The following is a 24,844-nucleotide window of genomic DNA, read 5'->3' on the forward strand; positions in this document are numbered from 1 at the left end:
CGCTATTTATAGGGCTGTGACATCACAGGGCTGGCTGGCTGCTGATTGGCTGCATGCATTGCATTGTGGGTGTAATCCCGCCTTCCCAAAGTTCCTTGCCCCATGACCTCACACGTGCAGCCACCATTTTAGGAAAAAATGTGATTCATTACCACAAAGCGCCAGGAAATTCGGCTTCGGTGCAAATAGAATTTTTCCTGAAATTCGGATCGAATTCCACTTCGTCAGCTTCGATTCGCTCATCTCTACACTCAACATCTCCTAGCAACCATTAGTGAAAAAGAATGGCCTGCCGATGCCTTCAGTATTTCACATAGCCCCTTTCATTTCCATGGGGCAAGGTCTGCATGAAAAACAGACAATAAACATGCCGCAATTTTTTCGAAATGTAATAATTGTCAGTGAAAAATAACGTTCATGTGAATATACCTCTGAAATCAGTGGGTCAGGGTTCGGTCTGAATGATGTCTGTTGGCAAATGGATGGAAATCTCACTTGTGTGAAAGTATCCTTATTGTTTTCTCATGATCCTAGAGGAGATCCTAATACTTTACCTTCAAATCAAAGCAAAAAAATCAGTGTCATTTCCTACTGGGTCAACGTATCTTTGACTTCAGTTTCGAGGTTTGCCAACAATCATGAAACCACTGGTAACAGAGGAAGTTGCACAATTCAGGAAATAAGTTACTTCTTCAGATGCCTGATGTGGACAGTAGAGTTTTATCTCCATGTACTTCGAGGACTCGGCATGTAAGTAATTATTCATTAATTGTAACTATAGATCTATCATCTGTACATTATCTACCAGTTCTACAAGCAGAGCTCATACCCCGCGGTGTCCTCCATATCTATAACCACTGATTGTGTAATACAGTCTAATCCCTGATATCATACCGTCCGTGCTGCGTTTTTTATATTCATTGTATGTGACATTGGGCTGTAATTAGCATTAATGTGTGAGGGGAATCATTGTTCGGATAAGTGTTTTATTATAGTTTTTCTCAACATGATGATAAAGTGATGAATGAGGAGAGGACGCTACAGTGCAGATTGGATAAATGTAAAATTTTGATAAATGAAAAAAGAAATTGTATTTTAAAATTTAAAATTTAAAATAAAAAAATTAATAGAATTCGAGGAATTCAACACCTGTGATGACCACGTGTAATTGAATTTCCTCATGCCAGCCCATACATATCCGCCACCACCTACAACAAACAATGGTCCTTGCCTTATGTATATACAGCGGCATAAAAGGCCTTTTATCTCAGGTGAATGCCTATTGCCTAATTGTTGGGGCCTGTAGTGGCCGACAGTTACATATTTATCCTGTGACCGCCTAATGTACCTCCAGCCACAGAATCCAAAGTTCTTTGCTGTCAGGTGAACGCCTATTGCCTAAATTGGGGCCTATACTGGCCGACAGTTACATATTTATCCTGTGACCGCCTAATGCACCTCCAGCCACAGAATCCAAAGTTCTTTGCTGTCAGGTGAATGCCTATTGGCTATTTTTTTGGGCATGTACTGGCCGACAGTTACATTTTTTATCTCTAGCAACATAATCACACCTCTGTCTCACTCCTCTGCCTCTCATTATGGTGGCGTATGAACCGCATTCACCAGAAGGATCTTTTAATGTCACAGGGTCATGTGACTGTGCCCCCCACCCCATACTGTGCCCCTCTCCCCGTACTGTTCCCCCTTATACTCTGCATTCTGCCCTCTTACCACACCCTGTGCAGTGCCCCTAGTTATTCCCTGTACTGTGCCCTCTTATACCCTTTTATCCGGTCACGGTATGGCGGTGTTATCCGGTCAATGTTTGGCGGTGGTATCCAATAACTGGATGGCCATAACTGGTGTATTATACTGTGCCCTGTATTTCCCAGTAGAAAAAAATCCTTGAGAAACAGAGTCTCATCCCTGACCACCAGGACCAGGTAGTGCTCTGTCAGTACATGGCGGCCTCCCCTCTCCGCCACGCTGCTCTGCTGTGTACTGGTGCTTATTCTGACACTAGGGCTGGGTTCACATCCTATTTTTGCCATCCATTTAATGCATACCAAAAATTTATGCATTAACAGATGCCTCAGACTGATGCCATACAGTGGCGTCCGTTCACCATGGTAGAATTTTTTTTTACGTTAACGTATGTATTTTTTTAATGGACTCTGCAGGATACAAAAACGTGGAGTGCTGCACATTTGAATACATCAAACCGATAGGAAATTGGGCATGCGACAGGGCAGCTGGAGATGTTCTCTTCTATTGCTTTACGCACCGCTGATAGTTTAGCTCCTTAGTTGGGTGGTATTAGTGTGTAGTGTATATATAGTAAGTGATGGACGAACATCGAATGTTCTAGGCTCCAGCAGGGCACAATTTTGAGAGTTTCCCTTTAAGACGCATAAAAATGGCACCTGATTAAAATACATATTTTTTTGTGGGAATTTTTGCCAATGATCCCCCTCTGGTATATCACTGTCCATGTTGTGGGACTATTTGTGTAGTTCTAGTAAGTGTTTGCTGGCTGCAAATATGACCTGAAGGTTTTTCAGGTTCGCCTGCTATTAAAGTGAACGGGGTGCGCCGCGAATGCACGGTTCGCGAACAATTGATCGCGAACGCGCGTTCTTGAATCGTCCCGGCCGATGTTCGTCCATCACTAACTATATATACACTACACACTAATACCACCCAACTAAGGAGCTAAACTATCAGCAATAGAAGAGAACATCTCCAGCTGCCCTGTCGCTGCCAGATCACTGGATCGGGACTCAGCCGGTTACATGGTTCTCCTATCCAGTTGTAATTTTAACAATCGGATCTGGAGAACTGGAAGGAACTGGCTGAATCCCATGCCTGACTATACCTGTTCTTACTGTCAGTCTAGGGTAGGTTGGTCCTTCCAGAGGACATTATACTGAGGGCTCGCTCTTCTTCTATACAGGACATGTTCCTCACAAAACACCTATAACTTTTAAAAGGCTTATTTATTTATTTATTTATTTATGTGAAAAAAGATAAACCTATAGACAAGTGACTGTGTCTAAGGTCAGCATCATGTAGGGTGGTCTTCTGGTCAACTTTTTTGAGCTTCTTCTAATGGGGGGCTCTTTACTGTGTCAGCACTTCTAGTGTTCTGATGGGGCAGTCTATCCATCCTCTGTATTATGTGAATATAATGCAATTTTATATACAGATGTAGCCACCACCATCCTTACTACTTGATACATTTACTGTTAGAACAGACTACTGTACAGTATTTACAGTACAGACCAAAAGTTTGGACACACCTTCTCATTCAAAGAGTTTTCTTTATTTTCATGACTATGAAAATTGTAGATTCACACTGAAGGCATCAAAACTATGAATTAACACATGTGGAATTATATACATAACAAACAAGTGTGAAACAACTGAAAATATGTCATATTCTAGGTTCTTCAAAGTAGCCACCTTTTGCTTTGATTACTGCTTTGCACACTCTTGACATTCTCTTGATGAGCTTCAAGAGGTAGTCCCCTGAAATGGTTTTCACTTCACAGGTGTGCCCTGTCAGGTTTAATAAGTGGGATTTATTGCCTTATAAATGGGTTTGGGACCATCAGTGGCGTTGAGGAGAAGTCAGGTGGATACACAGCTGATAGTCCTACTGAATAGACTGTTAGAATTTGTATTATGGCAAGAAAAAAGCAGCTAAGTAAAGAAAAATGAGTGGCCATCATTACTTTAAGAAATGTAGGTCAGTCAGTCAGCCAAAAAAATGGGAAAACTTTGAAAGTAAGAGCTATTTGACCATGAAGGAGAGTGATGGGGTGCTGCGCCAGATGACCTGGCCTCCACAGTCACCGGACCTGAACCCATTCGAGATGGTTTGGGTTGAGCTGGACCGCAGAGTGAAGGCAAAAGGGCCAAAAAGTGCTAAGAATCTCTGGGAACTCCTTCAACACTGTTGGAAGACCATTTCAGGGGACTACCTCTTGAAGCTCATCAAGAGAATGCCAAGAGTGTGCAAAGCAGTAATCAAAGCAAAAGGTGGCTACTTTGAAGAACCTAGAATATGACATATTTGCAGTTGTTTCACATTTGTTTGTTATGTATATAATATCACATTTGTTAATTCATAGTTTTGATGCCTTCATAGTCATGAAAATAAAGAAAACTCTTTGAATGAGAAGGTGTGTCCAAACTTTTGGTCTGTACTGTACCTCTAGATGATAGTAAGAACAACTCAGCTCAGACAAATCTGCAATCAGAAAATAAAACAGATTTTAAAAAGATACGTGTTACTATCTGGTTTTAACTTGCAGAAAAAAAGCATACTTTGAGGACCTCTTGTTCAGAACAAGCAACTGATTTTTCTGACACCACATGTGTATAAACACCACAGGAATCTGCCCCATTAAGGGCTTGTTCACATCACTGTAATGCACTCCGTTGTGGCTTTCCATTATATTGAAAATAATGGAATCCATAAGATGGAAATTGAAATGGAAGCCTTTAAGAGGCGTTCCGTTTTGAGCCGTCATAATAGAAGCTATGGGAAACCAGTCGGATCCCAACACAGTAAGGCCAAATTCACACTTCAGTAGTTTGATCAGTTATTATGAGCCAAAACCAGGTGTGTGTCAAAATCACAGACCAGGTGCAGATCTTTCCCTTATACCTGATCTCTGAGTAGGCTTCACTACAGGTTTTGACTCTCAATAACTGACCAAATAACTGCAGTGTGAACCTCAGCCGTGTGTTTACCCATAACTATATATGTCTCTGTCAATCTGAGATTATTGACCATTGCTGTCTTTACGTTAAAAAAGAGAACAACAAGAGAGAAAAAGTAGTCCTCAGAGTGTCACATACCTATTTTTTAAGGTCAATTGGAGTACTTTAGATTTGAGTCAAATTAATTTGTACCCAAATCAAATTTCAAGAAATGTGGTCATCTCAAATACATAGTTTTGTGGAAAATGATCCAATGAAACTTGTGATCTATACAGATGTAGCAGGGTTAGCACTTAAGCTCTTAACTCAAATTTCTTAACCCATCGCGTTATCTTGAGAAAAAAGCCATTGAAAAGCAATTGAAGGTGTTTGCTTAGATTAGATAACACAACTCAGAAATCTCAGAAAGCAGGAGTGTTAACTCTACTCCATCCATACATTTAAACTTCTGCTCTTTCTGACTATAGTTAGACTGACTTATCAGTTATTGATAGCATTCTCTGTGAGTGTATAGAAATAGCTGTTAGCCTCTGATAATGATACTGAGGGCTTGGTCTTAAGTTCAGAAAAAATCTGAGTTTTAAAGGGGTTATCCATTAAATGATAATGATGACCAATCCTCAGGAGAGGGTCTGACACCAGGCACCCTCGCCGATCAGCTGTTTTAAGGAGCCACAGTTCTCCTTGTAGCTCTGGGGAGTGCAGCCGGCTCCCGACATCTCTCCAAACATAACACTGTACATGTGTATGGGTATACAGATGTAGCAGGGTTAGCACTCAAGCTCTTAACTCAAATTTCTTAACTCATCGCGATATCTTGAGACAAAAGCCATTGAAAAGCAATTGAAGGTGTTTGCTTAACGCATTTAGTTTAGATAGCACATATCATAAAGCATGAGTGTTAACTCTACTACATCCGTACATGAAAGAAGCTAGTTTTCACCCACCAGCCCAGAAAAAAATTAGACACACTACAGAGGGAAAAATGCTAAAGGCTATAGTCACATAATGGCCAGAAATAGTAAAATCCCTCATGTACACCCACATGACAGCTGACATTTCTAAATTCTAGAATATTATCTGCCTAGAGCCACCACTAGGGGGAGCTTACTGCACAACTACCGTATTATATAAAGATATTCTGATGAGGTTAGACTTTGTCAATAAATGTCAATAAATAAATCAATTTATATTTTCTTTCACAGATGCACCAAAAAATGTGACTGTCGCTGTCATCAGTATAGATGAAGTGATGGAAGGAAGTGATATGAAGTTGCAATGTAACAGCTTCTCCAATCCTGCTATATATAATTATGAATGGTACAAAGGGAAATCCAAATTACCAGACACAGGACGGGAGATCACAGTAAGGAATGTGACCAGGGACATGGAACCCTATTCCTGTGCTGCAAGAAATCATTTGGGTAGAGGAGAATCAGCCCCGACAGAGATACATTTGGGTAGAGGAGAATCAGCCCCGACAGAGGTACAATGTATGTATACAACCCTTTACCTATTTACAACCAGATACCTGTACTATGTATGTATACAACCTGTAACTTGTATACAACCAGATACCTGTCCTATGTATGTATACAGCCTAATACATGTAAACAACCAGGTACCTGTACAATGTATGCATATGCAATTGTGCCCCATGCGATTGTGTCCCAGTTCTGTAGGAATGCCGAGTGACATAGTGCGGCCCTAATAGTTTTTTGTGTATCACAGTGTTCCTACCTGAATACAGCCGATTCCTAGGGTTTGGCTGCGAAGCAATAAAGGGCAATAGTTGAGGTAGGAGATGGAGAATAAATGGAGTCCATACCTTGATAAAGTTAAACAGCTTTACTTGCATAAACTAAACTCATCCAAAAAATATTCAGGCTTTCTCTTGGTTCCAGCAGGCTTTGGCATAAACTGGCAGGCAAACTTGATAACTCTACTTTCTCTCTCTGCTGTGCTGAACTCGGCTAGGTTGTGGTTATTGGACTTTTGGTCGGTTCTGGTATCCCTGGATTGGGGTGCCTCCTGACACTCAGTAGGTAAATTCTGCAAGGAGTCAGGGTGCTCTATGAGTGACTTCCCTCTGGAGAGACTCCTGCTGCAGCAGGGGAACTTTCCCCTTACTGTTACATCTTCCACAGATCTGTCCCCAACGCTAGCTTAGCTTAGACTGGAATAAACTAGAACTGCAAGCCCTCCCTTTGGTAGGAAACAGGACTGTCCCACTTCTGCCCCAAAGGGGAAGAATGTAATGGTGAGTTCCATTCTATCAAAAGATACCTCTGCTGTCAATACTGCAACCTGCTGGTGAACAGGAATAATGCATGAACATAACAGTTACATAACACTAATAGAAATGCACAGTGTAAAGAACCAGTAATAAATACAAGGATTACATTATTATTAGCAATTAACCCCTTAAGGACCTCTGCCGTATATGTACAGCGGAAGTCCGGTCCCTAAACATGTGCGAGAGAGCGCCTTAGCCACCGGGTTTCTGCTATATTAAATAGCAAAGACCCGTGGCACATGTATGCGTTCAGCAATAAGGCTGACCCGCTTACATCTTACCCTTCAGATGCCGTGGTCAAATGTGACCACGGCATCTGATCAGTCCGGGACCGGAAGTCACGCTTTTCCGGTCCGGTAATGGCGTTCCCTGGCTGAGTTTGGGGGACCTGTTATTTCTCTGAAATACTGCTTGAGGCTTCGGTGCCTATTTTGGGAATATAACATTACAGGCCAGTAGGTGGCAGCATTGCATTGTTATATTCCGTATTGTTATATTCCAAATGAAGTGTTCAATGATGACTATTTAACCAACAATAAACACTATGGACTAGAGGTGGGACAAATCCATTTTTTTTAAAATCTGAATCCAAAAAGGTTCTCAAATCTATTGAATCTTTGGAATCTCGAATCCTACGAATCCTGTACATAAGAATTGTGTGAATGGTGCAAGAAACAAAGTGATCCAAACACTTATGGGGGGGATCTGTGGACGACACTGTGCAGTACACAGCCCTGCCGGGTGAGCGAATGTGAGGTCACAGGGGTAGTTAACAAACCGAGGGTTGCTCTTGGTACTCACAGTTTTTATATACCCTGGGCAGGCGTACAGCAGTGATGGAGAGGCTGGCACATGGATTCTCTGGGGCACTCTCTGTGTATAGGGACCAGGCCAGGTGGTAGGTGAGGTGCCCTGGGTGTTGTAGATTTAGTGTGCCTGTGGCAAGATCCCTGAAAGTTCATGACGCCAGTTCCGGCAACGGTGGCACACCAATTTGTTGTAGGAATAATTGAGGTACACAAGGTTGCAGTGAACCAGAATGTCTTTTTACTGAACAGTCCAACTATATACAGTCTTCAGTTAGTTCCATATGTATAATGTTGAATACAGGCAGGCTTCATACAATTGGCAGGCAAAGTCTTTGCAAGATACACAGAGGGAATAACACTTACAGATCAGGCTGTACTTTCCTCAGATCCTGTCTGGCTTTCACCAAGGCCCGTATGCCCTATTGCTGGCTTTATCCTGGGGTAGGGGAACCTTCCTCAGATATATATCCTCTTGCTGTAAATATCCTTCTGCCCTTCAGCTTTCTATTTGACTGGATAGAGGTGGCTCTGCTCTGTACTGTTAAATGTGCTTATATAGCTTCAGGAGGTAACTTCTTCCCCTGGAGGCAAACTAGGAGCCTGGGCTATCTAGCTGCATGTCAGAAGCTGCTCCTCAGCTCCTGCCTGGCTGAAGTGACTCTTGGCTTCTGACCACACACCCCCTCTCTGGTCTGGACCTGACTATATATACTAGGGGGCTCCCTAGCTCCCTCTACTGCCTAGGAGGAGGAACTACACCCCTAACAGGCCTGGTACAGGAGATAATATAAAAAATACACATTACAATGCAATATAAAATACCATAACCATGTTCCACAGGAGGTGGAGAACAACGTGACCCAATTGACCCTTGTGTAGTGCCCACCCTTACGTAGTGGGTGGGACACTACATACCCCGCTACTTTGAGGTTGCACGACCTCGGCGCAACATAGGGGGCCCGCCCAGCTGGAAACTGTCACCTGAAAGACAAAAAAAATTGCAAAGCAGGCATATACATCTACATTTGCAATGAAAATATCAGACAGCTCCGCTGGCAAAGGAACAAGTGCGGTGAAAAGGGGCGTCGTTCTCTTCACTCAGGATAGTATAGGGAACAGGGGCGCTGACCTGGTACAGCGTATCAGGAATAACCAGGATAGTCCATAATAATAAAATACAATAGTCCCATAAAATAGCATCTCAGAGGCCCACATGCATTGGGGTCATCTCTGGGCACAGTTCTTGAATTAAGATTGCATATAACAGTCACAACACAGAACTCTACATTGCAGGGATACTTTCCCCCTGGCAAGTCCTGGTAGATAAAAGTAGTGCTGTAATATCCCTATTCAACCTGAAAAGGGGGTTAAAAAGGGTAAGGTGCAAAATAAAAACAGCAGGCACAACTTGGATAAGTACTTTAAAGCAGGCAGGATGTCCTGGTGAACAGTATGGCAGAAAAGCTATTGATACTGTCAGTGGCCTTTCAACTAGCACTGGGCCGAGGGTAACTGGCAGCAGCTCTTTGGGCCAAAATGTATCCAGTTCATACTAGTCGTCAGATGTGGTGCATCCTGGCTCCGCTCTGAGTCGTGGCCTGTGTGGATCAATACTTGGCTGGGCTCACAAAATGGTATTAGCAGGTAACTGTATAATAAATGGGCCTGTCAATTGTATAGGCTCCGCAAGCCTGGGGGTTGATGCTGCAGGAGGCTCCATAGGTCTGGGTGGCGCCGGCTTTATGCGAGGGACCCGACTCCTGGTATAGCAAAGTTTCTCAAGTACAGCAATGGTGGGCACAGCGATGGTGGTCGCCGAGCTGGTGGCGACGGGATCTTTTATTGCAGGCCCGGGGACATCAAAGTTCTTAGAGGAATCGCTATTGTCCTGTGGTATTGGTGCCACTCTGGACGCAGCAATTTGGCGCAGGCCATGAAGATGGATTTCTAGCCTGGCGATCTGATCCTCCAGTCTCTCAGGTGATGCTCCGCTGCAGGGATCTGGTACTGTCGCAGCAGGCTCAGGTGCGGGGTCACAACTCTTTCCTCGCTGCAGGGCATCAAGGGTCTCATGGAATCTTTGCATGTTTTCCATCTCCGCTTGTGTCTTCTCCCTGCGGGGCAATTCAGGTGAGGGAAAGGGACTCACCCGTTTCTCCAGCATAATGTTTTATGCTAAGCATATTTTTTTCTATTTTTTCTATTTTTTCTATTTTAAAATTTCCATGTCAATATTTATATTTAAAAAATGCAGTTTTTACACTTACGCCTTAGGCAAAAGTACAGTAGATAACACTGAATTCTTCATACACAATAGATGATTGTTAAAAATTGTCTGCTTCCTCCTGAGCTCTGCACAGTTCACAGAGAATGTCTAGGAAATTCTCTCATAAAAGTCAATGAGGTTCCCTCTTGTCTATCATCCATGGTAGCTGCTATAAAACATACCTCTAGATCAGGGGTGGGCAATTATTTTTTCGATGGGGCCACATGAGAAACTGAAAATATTTTGGAGGGCCGGGCCAAAAGGCTAAACTCAATACTGCATAAAATCAATTGTATTTCTTTATAAAAAGCAGTAAATATCATTGTTGGACAACTGGTACGAGTACTTGTTATAGTTAAACAATGAAAAAGTGAGGTTGCCTTACAAGAAAAAAATTTAAATTTATTAAACAAAATTTCCCAAAACAATGAACATTTTTCACTATTTGTGACTCATATTAGTGAAAGCCATTGTCCGCTTGTGAATCCAGCCATTGTCCCCTGTGAATCCAGCCATTGTCCCCTGTGAATCCAGCCATTGTCCCCATGTGAATCCAGCCATTGTCCCCTGTGAATCCAGCCATTGTCCCCTGTGAATCCAGCCATTGTCCCCCTGTGAATCCAGCCATTGTCCCCTGTGAATCCAGCCATTGTCCCCTGTGAATCCAGCCATTGTCCCCCTGTGAATCCAGCCATTGTCCCCCTGTGAATCCAGCCATTGTCCCCCTGTGAATCCAGCCATTGTCCCCCTGTGAATCCAGCCATTGTCCCCCTGTGAATCCAGCCATTGTCCCCCTGTGAATCCAGCCATTGTCCCCCTGTGAATCCAGCCATTGTCCCCCTGTGAATCCAGCCATTGTCCCCCTGTGAATCCAGCCATTGTCCCCCTGTGAATCCAGCAATTGTCCCACTGTGAATCCAGCCATTGTCCCCATGTGAATCCAGCCATTGTCCCCTGTGAATCCAGCCATTGTCCCCCTGTGAATCCAGCCATTGTCCAATGTGAATCCAGCCATTGTCCCCTGTGAATCCAGCCATTGTCCCCTGTGAATCCAGCCATTGTCCCCTTGTGTACAGAACACCCCCCCGGCCCCCCCATCATATACAGAACACCCCCCCCCTTACAATAGTACACACCCCTCCCCCCCCCCCTTGCCTTTAAAAACGTAATGCTCAGAGATGATCAGCCATGTGTTAGTCACACTGACTACACACAGCACAGGGGGAGGCGGCCGCAGCTTCATGCTTGTCGGCTCTGTGACTGTCAGTGTCAGACAGTCACAGCCGATACTATGAGAGCCGCGGGCGCTGCGCTGTTACAGAGAAGGGAATAATTGCGGCCGGCCGGGTCCCGGGTACGGCTCGCACGAGGCACCCCCCCCCCTGCTGTGTCTTACCTAGACAGTACTGCCGCTGACGCTGCCTCCCTGCCACCGCGCCATGCCACACGCAGCACGCCGAGTCGGAAGTCCTCTTCATTCGCGGAGGAGGGGTATCGTTGCTTGGCACGCCTCTGGCTCCGCCCGGGGGCCGGATTAAAAGGTCCGCCGGGCCGTATACGGCCCGCGGGCCGTAGTTTGCCCAGGTCTGCTCTAGATGATAGTAAGAACAACTCAGCTCAGACAAATCTGCAATCAGAAAATAAAACAGATTTTAAAAAGATACGTGTTACTATCTGGTTTTAACTTGCAGAAAAAAAGCATACTTTGAGGACCTCTTGTTCAGAACAAGCAACTGATTTTTCTGACACCACATGTGTATAAACACCACAGGAATCTGCCCCATTAAGGGCTTGTTCACATCACTGTAATGCACTCCGTTGTGGCTTTCCATTATATTGAAAATAATGGAATCCATAAGATGGAAATTGAAACGGAAGCCTTTTTAACCCCTTAAGGACTCATCCCTATTTCACCTTAAGGACTTGGCAATTTTTTGCAAATCTGACCAGTGTCCGTTTAAGTGCTGATAACTTTAACCACTTAAGGACCACAGGTTTATATCCCCCTAAAGACCAGGCCCTTTTTTACAAATCGGCACTCCACAACTTTAGCGGTTTATTGCTCGGTCATGCAACTTACCACCCAAATGAATTTTACCTCCTTTTCTTCTCACTAATAGAGCTTTCATTTGGTGGTATTTCATTGCTGCTGACATTTTTACTTTTTTTGTTATTAATCGAAATTTAACGATTTTTTTGCAAAAAAAATGACATTTTTCACTTTCAGTTGTAAAATTTTGCAAAAAAAGCGAGATCCATATATAAATTGTGCTCTAAATTTATTGTTCTACATGTCTTTGATAAAAAAAAAAATGTTTGGGTAAAAGTTATAGCGTTTACAAACTATGGTACAAAAATGTGAATTTCCGCTTTTTGAAGCAGCTCTGACTTTCTGAGCACCTGTCATGTTTGCTGAGGTTCTACAATGCCCAGACAGTAGAAACTCCCCACAAATGACCCCATTTCGGAAATTAGACACCCTAAGGTATTCGCTGATGGGCATAGTGAGTTCATAGAACTTTTTATTTTTTGTCACAAGTTAGCGGAAAATGATGATTTTTTTCTTTATTTTTTTTTTTCTAACAAAGTCTCATATTCCACTAACTTGTGACAAAAAATAAAAACTTCCATGAACTCACTATGCCCATCAGCGAATACCTTGGGGTGTCTTCTTTCCAAAATGGGGTCACTTGTGGGGTAGTTATACTGCCCTGGCATTCTAGGGGCCCAAATGTGTGGTAAGGAGTTTGAAATCAAATTCTGTAATAAATGGCCTGGGAAATCCGAAAGGTGCTCTTTGGAATTTGGGCCCCTTTGCCCACCTAGGCTGCAAAAAAGTGTCACACATGTGGTATCTCCGTATTCAGGAGAAGTTGGGGAATGTGTTTTGGGGTGTCATTTTACATATACCCATGCTGGGTGAGATAAATATCTTGGTCAAATGCCAACTTTGTTTAAAAAAATGGGAAAAGTTGTCTTTTGCCAAGATATTTCTCTCACCCAGCATTGGTATATGTAAAATGACACCCCAAAACACATTCCCCAACTTCTCCTGAGTACGGAGATACCACATGTGTGACACTTTTTTGCAGCCTAGGTGGGCAAAGGGGCCCATATTCCAAAGAGCACCTTTCAGATTTCACTGGTCATTTTCTACAGAATTTAATTTCAAACTCCTTACCACACATTTGGGCCCCTAGAATGCCAGGGCAGTATAACTACCCCACAAGTGACCCCATTTTGGAAAGAAGACACCCCAAGGTATTCGCTGATGGGCATAGTGAGTTCATGGAAGTTTTTATTTTTTGTCCCAAGTTAGTGGAATATGAGACTTTGTAAGGGAAAAAAATAAAAATAAAAAAATCATCATTTTCCGCTAACTTGTGACAAAAAATATAAAAGTCTAGGAACTCGCCATGCCCCTCACGGAATACCTTGGGGTGTCTTCTTTCCAAAATGGGGTCACTTGTGGGGTAGTTATACTGCCCTGGCATTTTCCAGGGGCCCTAATGTGTGGTAAGTAGGTAAATGACCTGTGAAATCCTAAAGGTGCTCTTTGGAATGTGGGCCCCTTTGCCCACCTAGGCTGCAAAAAAGTGTCACACATGTGGTATCGCCGTATTCAGGAGAAGTTGGGCAATGTGTTTTGGGGTGTCTTTTTACATATACTCATGCTGGGTGAGAGAAATATCTTGGCAAAAGACAACTTTTCCCATTTTTTTATACAAAGTTGGCATTTGACCAAGATATTTATCTCACCCAGAATGGGTATATGTAAAATGACACCCCAAAACACATTGCCCAACTTCTCCTGAGTACGGCGATACCAGATGTGTGACACTTTTTTGCAGCCTAGATGCGTAAAGGGGCCCACATTCATTTTATGAGGACATTTTTAGACATTTGGATCCCAGACTTCTTCTCACGTTTTAGGGCCCCTAAAATGCCAGGGCAGTATAAATACCCCACATGTGACCCCATTTTGGAAAGAAGACACCCCAAGGTATTCAATGAGGGGCATGGCGAGCTCATAGAAAAAAAAAAATTTTGGCACAAGTTAGCGGAAATTTATTTTTTATTTTTTTTTTTCTCACAAAGTCTCCCTTTCCGCTAACTTGGGACAAAAATTTAAATCTTTCATGGACTCAATATGCCCCTCACGGAATACCTGGGGGTGTCTTCTTTCCGAAATGGGGTCACATGTGGGGTATTTATACTGCCCTGGCATTCTAGGGGCCCTAAAGCGTGAGAAGAAGTCTGGAATATAAATGTCAAATTTTTTTTACGCATTTGGATTCCGTGAGGGGTATGGTGAGTTCATGTGATATTTTATTTTTTGACACAAGTTAGTGGAATATAAGACTTTGTAAGAAAAAAATAATAATTTCCGCTAACTTGGGCCAAAAAAATGTCTGAATGGAGCCTGTCAGAGGGGTGATCACTGACAGGGGGGTGATCAGGGAGTCTATATGGGGTGATCATCCCCCTGTCATTGATTACCCCCCTATAAGGCTCCATTCAGATGTCCGTATGTGTTTTGCGGATCCGATCCATGTATCCGTGGATCCGTAAAAATCATACGGACATCTGAATGCAGCCTGACAGGGGGGGGGTGATCAATGACAGGGGGGTGATCAGGGAGTCTATATGGGGTGATCACCCCCCCTGGAAAGCTCCAGGGAGACGCCTGTATGTGTTTTGCGGATCCGATCCATCTATCAGTGGATCCGTAAAAATCATGCGGACGTCTGAATGGAGCTTTACAGGGGGGTGATCAATGACAGGGGGGTGAACAATGACAGGGGGGTGATCAGGGAGTCTATATGGGGTGATCACCACAGTCATTGATCACGCCCCTGTAAGGCTCCATTCAGACGTCCGTAGCGTTTTGCGGATCCGATCCATCTATCAGTGGATCCGTAAAAATCATGCGGACGTCTGAATGGAGCTTTACAGGGGGGTGATCAAAGACAGGGGGGTAATCAATGACAGGGGGGTGATCAGGGAATCTATATGGGGTGATCACCACAGTCATTGATCACGCCCCTGTAAGGCTCCATTCAGACGTCCGTATGCGTTTTGCGGATCCGATCCATCTATTAGTGGATCCGTAAAAATCATGCGGACATCTGAATGGAGCTTTACAGGGGTGTGATCAATGACAGGGGGGTAATCAATGACAGGGGGGTGATCAGGGAGTCTATATGGGGTGATCAGGGGCTAATAAGGGGTTAATAAGTGACCGGGGGGTGTAGTGTAGTGTAGTGGTGCTTGGTGCTACTTTACTGAGCTACCTGTGTCCTCTGGTGGTCGATCCAAACAAAGGGGACCACCAGAGGACCAGGTAGCAGGTATATTAGACGCTGTTATCAAAACAGCGTCTAATATACCTGTTAGGGGTTTAAAAAAATCACATCTCCAGCCTGCCAGCGAACAATCGCCGCTGGCAGGCTGGAGATCAACTCTCTTACCTTCCGTTCCTGTGAGCGCGCGCGCCTGTGTGCGCGCGTTCACAGGAAATCTCGGCTCACGCGAGATGACGCCAATCGGCGTTAGTTTAGCCTGAGGGAGCCGCCGCGATGACGCCTTTCGGCGTTAGCGTAGCGGCAAGAGGTTAAAACACTTTGATTTATCCAGGCCATTCTGAGATAGTTTTTTCGTCACATATTGTACTTCATGACACTGGTAAAATGAAGTAAAAAAAAATAAAAAATTTTGCATAAAAAAATACATAATTTACCAAAAATTTTGAAAAATTTGCAAATTTCAAAGTTTCAGTTTCTCTACTTCTGTAATACATAGTAATACTACCAAAAATTGTGATGACTTTACATTCCCCATATGTCTACTTCATGTTTGAATTATTTTGGGAATGATATTTTATTTTTTGGGGATGTTACAAGGCTTAGAAGTTTAGAAGCAAATCTTACATGATACATGATAGAAACCGCCCAAAAATGACCCCATTCTATAAACTACACCCCTCAAGGTATTCAAAACTGATTTTACAAACTTCGTTAACCCTTTAGGTGTTGCACAAGAGTTATTGGCAAATGGGGATGAAATTTGAGAATTTAATTTAATTGTCTAATTTTCCATTTTAACCCTTTTTTTCCACTAACAAAGCAAGGGTTAACAGCCAAACCAGACTGTATCTTTATTGCCCTGACTCTGCCGTTTACAGAAACACCCCATATGTGGCCGTAAACTACTGTACGGGCACACAGTAGGGCGTAGAGGGAAAGGTGCGCCGTATGGTTTTTGGAAGCAAGATTTTGCTGGACTGGTTTTTTGACACGATGTCCCATTTGAAGCCCCCCTGATGCACCCCTAGAGTAGAAACTCCATAAAAGTGACCCCATCTAAGAAACTACACCCCTCAAGGTATTCAAAACTGATTTTACAAACTTTGTTAACCCTTTAGGTGTTGCACAAGATTTAATGGAAAATAGAGATACAATTTCAAAATGTCACTTTTTTGGCAGATTATCCATTTTAATATTTTTTTCCAGTTACAAAGCAAGGGTTAACAGCCAAACAAAACTCATTATTTATGGCCCTGATTCTGTAGTTTACAGAAACACCCCATATGTGGTCGTAAATTCCTGTACGGGCACACGGCAGGGCGCAAAAGGAAAGGAATGCCATACGGTTTTTGGAAGGCAGATTTTGCTGGACTGTTTTTTTTTGACACCATGTCCATTTGAAGCCCCCCTGATGCACCTCTAGAGTAGAAACTCCAAAAAAGTGACCCCATTTTAGAAACTACGGGATAGAGTGGCAGTTTTTTTGGTGGTACTAGTTTAGGATACATATGATTTTTGGTTGCTCTATATTACACTTTTTGTGCGGCAAGGTAACAAGAAATAGCTTTTTTGGCACTTTTTTTTTTCCATCTGACAGGTTAGATCATGTGGTAATTTTAAAAAGCAGGTTGTCACGGACGCGGCAATACCTAAATATGTATACAATTTTTTTTATTTATGTAAGTTTTACACAATGATTTCATTTTTGAAACAAAAAAAATCATGTTTTAGTGTTTCCATAGTCTAAGAGCCATAGTTTTTTTCAGTTTTTGGGCGATTATCTTGGGTAGGGTATGATTTTTGCGGGATAAGATGACGGTTTGATTGGTACTATTTTGGCGTACATACGACTTTTTTGATCACTTTTATTACCTTTTTTGGGAAGTAAGGTGGGAAAAATTTCAATTTTCTCATAGTTTTTATTTTTTTATTTTTACGGCGTTCACCGTGCTGGAAAGTAACATGACCGTTTTATAGATCAGGTCGTTACGGACGCGGCGATACCTAATATGTGTAGTGTATTTTTTTTATTTTTTTTTATTCAGTGATAAATGTTTTTTTTTTTATCTTAACTTTTTTCACTTTTTAAAAAAAAAAATTGATCCAGACCCACTTGGTTATTGAAGATCCAGTGGGTCTGATGTCTGTATAAAACAGTACAGTACACTATATAGGGTACTGTACTGTATTTTACTTACACTTTGTCTGGACAGATCTATGCCTTTAGCACAGATCTGTTCAGCACCATGGACAGCAGGATGCCTGAGAAGGCGTCCTGTTGCCATGGGAACCTTCCCCGTCTTCTCAGTTGTAGCCACAACTTCGCAGATGGGGAAGGGTAAGGATGGGGCTGTCTGGGGGCTCTCTCCCTCTCCATCGGGGGGCTGCAAAGGCACAGCAGCCCCCCGATGGGAGAGGGAGGGTGCTCCCTGAGCTGTTAACCTTTTCCATACAGCGGTCCGTACGGCATCACCGATGTCAGCCGTTTATACCAGGGTGTCAGCAATGTGCTGACACCCTGGTATACCACTGCTCACCAACGAATTTTCAAGGGGAGGCGGGCGGGGGATCGCGATCCTTCCTGCCGCACCGCCCGCCTCCCGCACCGCCTGCAACACCCCCCCTGCACCACCCGCCCACATAAAATCATTCAGGGGTGCAGGGGGGGTTAATAAAACTTTATTTGGGGCATTTTAAAGTTTGATCCCCGCGGTCAGAGACCGCGGGGATCAGAATCGGAAGAAAGCGCAGCAAACCGCAGGTCTGAATTGACCTGCGGTTTGCTGCGATCGCCGATACGGGGGGGGATGTGACAGGATGACGGCTGAATTATTTCAGCCGGCATCCCGTTCGGATTAACCCCCGCAGCGCCGCAGTCTCATTTTAAACTCATGACGTACCGGTACGTCATGGGTCCTTAAGGACTCGGGAAACATGCCATACCGGTACGTCATGCGTCCCTAAGGGGTTAAGAGGCGTTCCGTTTTGAGCCGTCATAATAGAAGCTATGGGAAACCAGTCGGATCCCAACACAGTAAGGCCAAATTCACACTTCAGTACTTTGATCAGTTATTGTGAGCCAAAACCAGGTGTGGGTCAAAATCACAGACCAGGTGCAGATCTTTCCCTTATACCTGATCTCTGAGAAGGCTTCACTACAGGTTTTGACTCTCAATAACTGACCAAATAACTGCAGTGTGAACCTCAGCCGTGTGTTTACCCATAACTATATATGTCTCTGTCAATCTGAGATTATTGACCATTGCTGTCTTTACGTTAATAAAGAGAACAACAAGAGAGAAAAAGTAGTCCTCAGAGTGTCACATACCAATTTTTTCAGGTCAATTGGAGTACTTTAGATTTGAGTCAAATTAATTTGTACCCAAATCAAATTTCAAGAAATGTGGTCATCTCAAATACATAGTTTTATGGAAAATGATCCAATGAAACTTGTGATGTATACAGATGTAGCAGGGTTAGCACTCCCGCTCTTAACTCACATTTCTTAACTCATCGTGTTATCTTGAGACAAAAGCCATTGAAAAGCAATTGAAGGTGTTTGCTTAGATTAGATAACACAACTCAGAAATCTCAGAAAGCAGGAGTGTTAACTCTACTCCATCCATACATTTAAACTTCTGCTCTTTCTGACTATAGTTAAGACTGACTTATCAGTTATTGATAGCATTCTCTGTGAGTGTATAGAAATAGCTGTCAGTCTCTGATAATGATACTGAGGGCTTGGTCTTAAGTTCAGAAAAAATCTGAGTTTTAAAGGGGTAATCCATTAAATGATAATGATGACCAATCCTCTGGAGGGAGTCTGACACCAGGAACCCTCGCCGATCAGCTATTTTAGGGAGCCACAGTGCTCCTTGTAGCTCTGGGGAGTGCAGCCGGCTCCCGACATCTCTCCAAGCATAACACTGTACATGTGTATGGGTATACAGATGTAGCAGGGTTAGCACTCAAGATCTAAATATCTTGAGACAAAAGCCATTGAAAAGCAATTGAAGCTGTTTGCTTAATGCATTTAGTTTAGATAGCACATATCATAAAGCATGAGTGTTAACTTTGCTACATCTGTACATGAAAGAAGCTAGTTTTCACCCACCAGCCCAGAAAAAAATTAGACACACTACAGAGGGAAAAATGCTAAAGGCTATAGTCACATAATGGCCAGAAATAGTAAAATCCCTCATGTACACCCACATGACAGCTGACATTTCTAAATTCTAGAATATTATCTGCCTATAGCCACCACTAGGGGGAGCTTACTGCACAACTACCGTATTATATAAAGATATTCTGATGAGGTTAGGCTTTGTCAATAAATGTCAATAAATAAATCAATTTATATTTTCTTTCACAGATGCACCAAAAAATGTGACTGTCGCTGTCATCAGTATAGATGAAGTGATGGAAGGAAGTGATATGAAGCTGCAATGTAACAGCTTTTCCAATCCTGCTATATATAATTATGAATGGTACAAAGGGAAATCCAAATTACCAGACACAGGACGGGAGATCACAGTAAGGAATGTGACCAGGGACATGGAACCCTATTCCTGTGCTGCAAGAAATCATTTGGGTAGAGGAGAATCAGCCCCGACAGAGATACATTTGGGTAGAGGAGAATCAGCCCCGACAGAGGTACAATGTATGTATAAAACTCTTTACCTATATACAACCAGATACCTGTACTATGTATGTATACAACCTGTAACTTGTATACAACCAGATACCTGTCCTATGTATGTATACAGAATAATACCTGTAAACAACCAGGTACCTGTACAATGTATGCATATGCAATTGTGCCCCATGCGATTGTGTCCCAGTTCTGTAGGAATGCCGAGTGACATAGTGCGGCCCTAATAGTTTTTTGTGTATCACAGTGTTCCTACCTGAATACAGCCGATCCCTAGGGTTTGGCTGCGATGCAATAAAGGGCAATAGTTGAGGTAGGAGATGGAGAATAAATCGAGTCCATACCTTGATAAAGTTCAACAGCTTTACTTGCATAAACTTTCATCCAAAAAATATTCAGGCTTTCTCTTGGTTCCAGCAGGCTTTGGCATAAACTGGCAGGCAAACTTGATAACTCTACTTTCTCGCTCTGCTGTGCTGAACTCGGCTTGGTTGTGGTTATTGGACTTTTGGTCGGTTCTGGTATCCCTGGATTGGGGTGCCTTTGGCTGTTGACCTCCTCCTGACACTCAGTAGGTAAATTCTGCAAGGAGTCAGGGTGCTCTATGAGTGACTTCCCTCTGGAGAGACTCCTGCTGCAGCAGGGGAACTTACTGTTACATCTTCCACAGATCTGTCCCCAACGCTAGCTTAGCTTAGACTGGAATAAACTAGAACTGCAACCTCTCCCTTTGGTAGAGATCAGAGTCCCACTTCTGCCCCAAAGGGGACGAATGTAATGGTGAGTTCCATTCTATCAAAAGATAGCTCTGCTGTCAATTCTGCCACATGCTGGTGAACAGGCATAATGCATGAACTAGGGGTGGGCGATATAGACGATAGAGGCGATATGCGATATAAATTTGTGCCACGATATGGATTTTGAGCATATCGCCTATATCGCCGGACCGCGATATGATCGCGCTCTCTGCGCGCACCATCTTTTCCTGAGCCGGCACACTGGGCACAGTGGAGAAGGAGAGAGTCCCTCCCTCCCCACTGTGCGCGGCTGCCGCTGACCACCAATGACAAAAGAGGAGGAGGGGAGGGACTGACAGTAAATCATTGAGTTTTCACTATCTCAGTGAGCGCTTGAAAACTCAAATCCGATGGTATATTCTAAACCCCAGGCGTTCCCATGGTGACAGGGACGCTTGCCTGGGGGTTAGAATAAACAGGGCCACGCCGCTGACAGTAGAACATTTAAAAACTAATCAGTAACTTTATTAATTGGTGATCTCTTTACTGTATACCTTACTTTGTCTTAGCTCCGGTAACAGCAGGCAGTGCGGGCGGGCGGGCTGCGCTCACTCACTGACGTCACGCGCCTGCTCCTCCCACTAGGCGGCGCAGGCGCGTGACGTCAGTGAGTGAGCGCCGCCCCCCACTACTGCCTGCTGTTATCGGAGCTAAGACCTAGTAAGGTATACAGTAAAGAGATCACCAATTAATAAAGTTACTGATTAGTTTTTAAATGTATTCCTGTGAGCGTCGGGGGGGGGGGGGGGATCTGTGGATGGCACCATTTAGGGGAAGGGGGGGGGATCTGTGGATGGCACCGTTTAGGGGAGGGGGGGGAACTGTGGATGGCACAGTTTAGGGGAAGGGGGGGATCTGTGGATGGCACCATTTAGGGAGGGGGGGGGATCTGTGGATGGCACCGTTTAGGGGAGGGGGGGGATCTGTGGATGGCACTGTTTAGGGGAGGGGGGATCTGTGGATGGCACCGTTTAGGGGAGGGGGGATCTGGGGATGGCACCGTTTAGGGGAGGGGGCGGGATCTGGGGATGGCACCATTTAGGGGAGGGGGGGGATCTGGGGATGGCACCATTTAGGGGAGGGGGATCAGCTCCCTGCTGCTGTGTGCACAAAGCACAGGGCAGCAGGGAGAGTGTAAAGTCCTATTCACCCTAATAGAGCTCTATCAGGGTGAATATGACAAGGGTTCTACGTTCTAGCCCTTAAGGAGACTAATAGTTATTAAATAAAAAGTAAAAAAAAGTTTAAACATGCCCCCCCAAATATAAAAAACAATATATCGCAATATATATCGCATATCGCACATGCTTAAAATTATATCGCAATATAGATTTTAGGCCATATCGCCCACCCCTAGCATGAACATAACAGTTACATAACACTAATAGGAATGCACAGTGTAAAGAACCAGTAATAAACACAAGGATTACATTATTATTAGCAATTAACCTCTTTAGGACCTCTGCTGTATATGTACAGCGGAAGTCCGGTCCCTAAACATGTGCGAGAGAGCGCCTTAGCCACCGGGTTTCTGCTATATTAAATAGCAAAGACCCGTGGCACATGTATGCGTTCAGCAATAAGGCTGACCCGCATACATCTTACCCTTCAGATGCCGTGGTCAAATGTGACCACAGCATCTGATCAGTCCGGGACCGGAAGTCACGCTTTTCCGGTCCGGTAACGGCGTTCCCCGGCTGAGTTTGGGGGACCTGTTACTTCTCTGAAATACTGCTTGAGGCTTTGGTGCCTATTTCGGGAATATAACATTACAGGCCAGTAGGTGGCAGCATTGCATTGTTATATTCCGTATTGTTATATTCCAAATGAAGTGTTCAATGATGACTATTTAACCGTCAATAAACACTATGGACTAGAGGTGGGACAATTATTTTTTTTTTAAAATCTGAATCCAAAAAGGTTCTCAAATCTATCAAATCTTTGGAATCTCGAATCCTACGAATCCTGTACATAAGAATTGGGTGAATGGTGTAAGAAACAAAGTGATCCAAACACTTATGGGGGGGATCTGTGGACGACACTGTGCAGTACACAGCCCTGCAGGGTGAGCGAATGTGAGGTCACAGGGGTAGTTAACAAACCGAGGGTTGCTCTTGGTACTCACAGTTTTTATATACCCTGGGCAGGCATACAGCAGTGATGGAGAGGCTGGCACATGGATTCTCTGGGGCACTCTCTGTGTATAGGGACCAGGCCAGGTGGTAGGTGAGGTGCCCTGGGTGTTGTAGATTTAGTGTGCCTGTGGCAAGATCCCTGAAAGTTCATGACGCCAGTTCCGGTAACGGTGGCACACCAATTTGTTGTAGGAATAATTGAGGTACACAAAGTTGCAGTGAACCAGAATGTCTTTTTACTGAACAGTCCAACTATATTCAGTCTTCAGTTAGTTAAATATGTATAATGTTGAATACAGGCAGGCATTATAAAATTGGCAGGAAAAGTCTTTGCAAGATACACAGAGGGAATAACACATACAGATCAGGCTGTACTTTCCTCAGATCCTGTCTGGCTTTCACTAAGGCCCGTATGCCCTATTGCTGGCTTTATCCTGGGGTATATATCCTCTTGCTGTAAATATCCTTATGCCCTTCAGCTTTCTATTTGGCTGGATAAAGGTGGCTCTGCTCTGTACTGTTAAAGGTGCTTATATAGCTTCAGGAGGTAACTTCTTCCCCTGGAGGCAAACTAGGAGCCTGTGCTATCTAGCTGCATGTCAGAAGCTGCTCCTCAGCTCCTGCCTGGCTGAAGTGACTCTTGGCTTCTGACCACACACCCCCTCTCTGGTCTGGACCTGACTATATATACTAGGGGGTTCCCTAGCTCCCTCTACTGCCTAGGAGGAGGAATTACACCCCTAACAGGCCTGGTACAGGAGATAATATAAAAAATACACATTACAATGCAATATAAAATACCATAACCATGTTCCACAGGAGGTGGAGAACAACGTGACCCAATTGACCCTTGTGTAGTGCCCACCCTTATGTAGTGGGTGGGACACTACATACACCGCTACTTTGAGGTTGCACGACCTCGGCGCAACATAGGGGGCCCGCCCAGCTGTAAACTGTCACCTGAAAGACAAAAAAAATTGCAAAGCAGGCATATACATCTACATTTGCAATGAAAATATCAGGCAGCTCCGCTGGCAAAGGAACAAGTGCGGTGAAAAGGGGCGTCGTTCTCTTCACTCAGGATAGTATAGGGAACAGGGGCGCTGACCTGGTACAGCGTATCAGGAATAACCAGGATAGTCCATAATAATAAAATACAATAGTCCCATAAAATAGCATCTCAGAGGCCCACATGCATTGGGGTCATCTCTGGGCACAGTTCTTGAATTAAGATTGCATATAACAGTCACAACACAGAACTCTACATCGCAGGGATACTTTTCCCCTGGCAAGTCCTGGTAGATAAAAGTAGTGCTGTAATATCCCTATTCAACCTGAAAAGGGGGTTAAAAAGGGTAAGGTGCAAAATAAAAACAGCAGGCACAACTTGGATAAGTACTTTAAAGCAGGCAGGATGTCCTGGTGAACAGTATGGCAGAAAAGCTATTGATACTGTCAGTGGCCTTTCAACTAGCACTGGGCCGTGGGTAACTGGCAGCAGCTCTTTGGGCCAAAATGTATCCAGTTCATACTAGTCGTCAGATGTGGTGCATCCTGGCTCCGCTCTGAGTCGTGGCCTGTGTGGATCAATACTTGGCTGGGCTCACAAAATGGTATTAGCAGGTAACTGTATAATAAATGGGCCTGTCAATTGTATAGGCTCCGCAAGCCTGGGGGTTGATGCTGCAGGAGGCTCCATAGGTCTGGGTGGCGCCGGCTTTATGCGAGGGACCCGACTCCTGGTATAGCAAAGTTTCTCAAGTACAGCAATGGTGGGCACAGCGATGGTGGTCGCCGAGCTGGTGGCGACGGGATCTTTTATTGCAGGCCCGGGGACATCAAAGTTCTTAGAGGAA

General features: G+C 44.0%; 2 protein-coding genes across 2 annotated transcripts in view; both read left to right on the forward strand.

Annotated features, from left to right (window-relative positions):
* Positions 1-717: 717 nt before the first annotated feature.
* LOC120992210 (B-cell receptor CD22-like) overlaps positions 718-24,844 on the forward strand; it is a 371,322-nt gene continuing 347,195 nt past the window's right edge. Inside the window, exon 1 of the mRNA XM_040421040.1 lies at positions 718-750. The gene's annotated coding sequence lies outside the window, so the exon portion shown is untranslated. The remainder of the gene's footprint in view (positions 751-24,844) is intronic.
* The window catches only part of LOC120992223 (B-cell receptor CD22-like), a 131,088-nt gene continuing 108,600 nt past the window's right edge, over positions 2,357-24,844 (forward strand). Inside the window, exons 1-5 of the mRNA XM_040421061.1 lie at positions 2,357-2,361; positions 5,934-6,182; positions 6,354-6,362; positions 19,778-20,026; positions 20,198-20,206. Coding sequence (XP_040276995.1) covers positions 5,981-6,182; positions 6,354-6,362; positions 19,778-20,026; positions 20,198-20,206 — 469 coding nt within the window. The 5' untranslated portion in view covers positions 2,357-2,361; positions 5,934-5,980. The remainder of the gene's footprint in view (positions 2,362-5,933; positions 6,183-6,353; positions 6,363-19,777; positions 20,027-20,197; positions 20,207-24,844) is intronic.

The sequence above is a fragment of the Bufo bufo genome, chromosome 1 (assembly GCF_905171765.1).
Source record: "Bufo bufo chromosome 1, aBufBuf1.1, whole genome shotgun sequence".
Classification (NCBI taxonomy): Eukaryota; Metazoa; Chordata; class Amphibia; order Anura; family Bufonidae; genus Bufo; species Bufo bufo.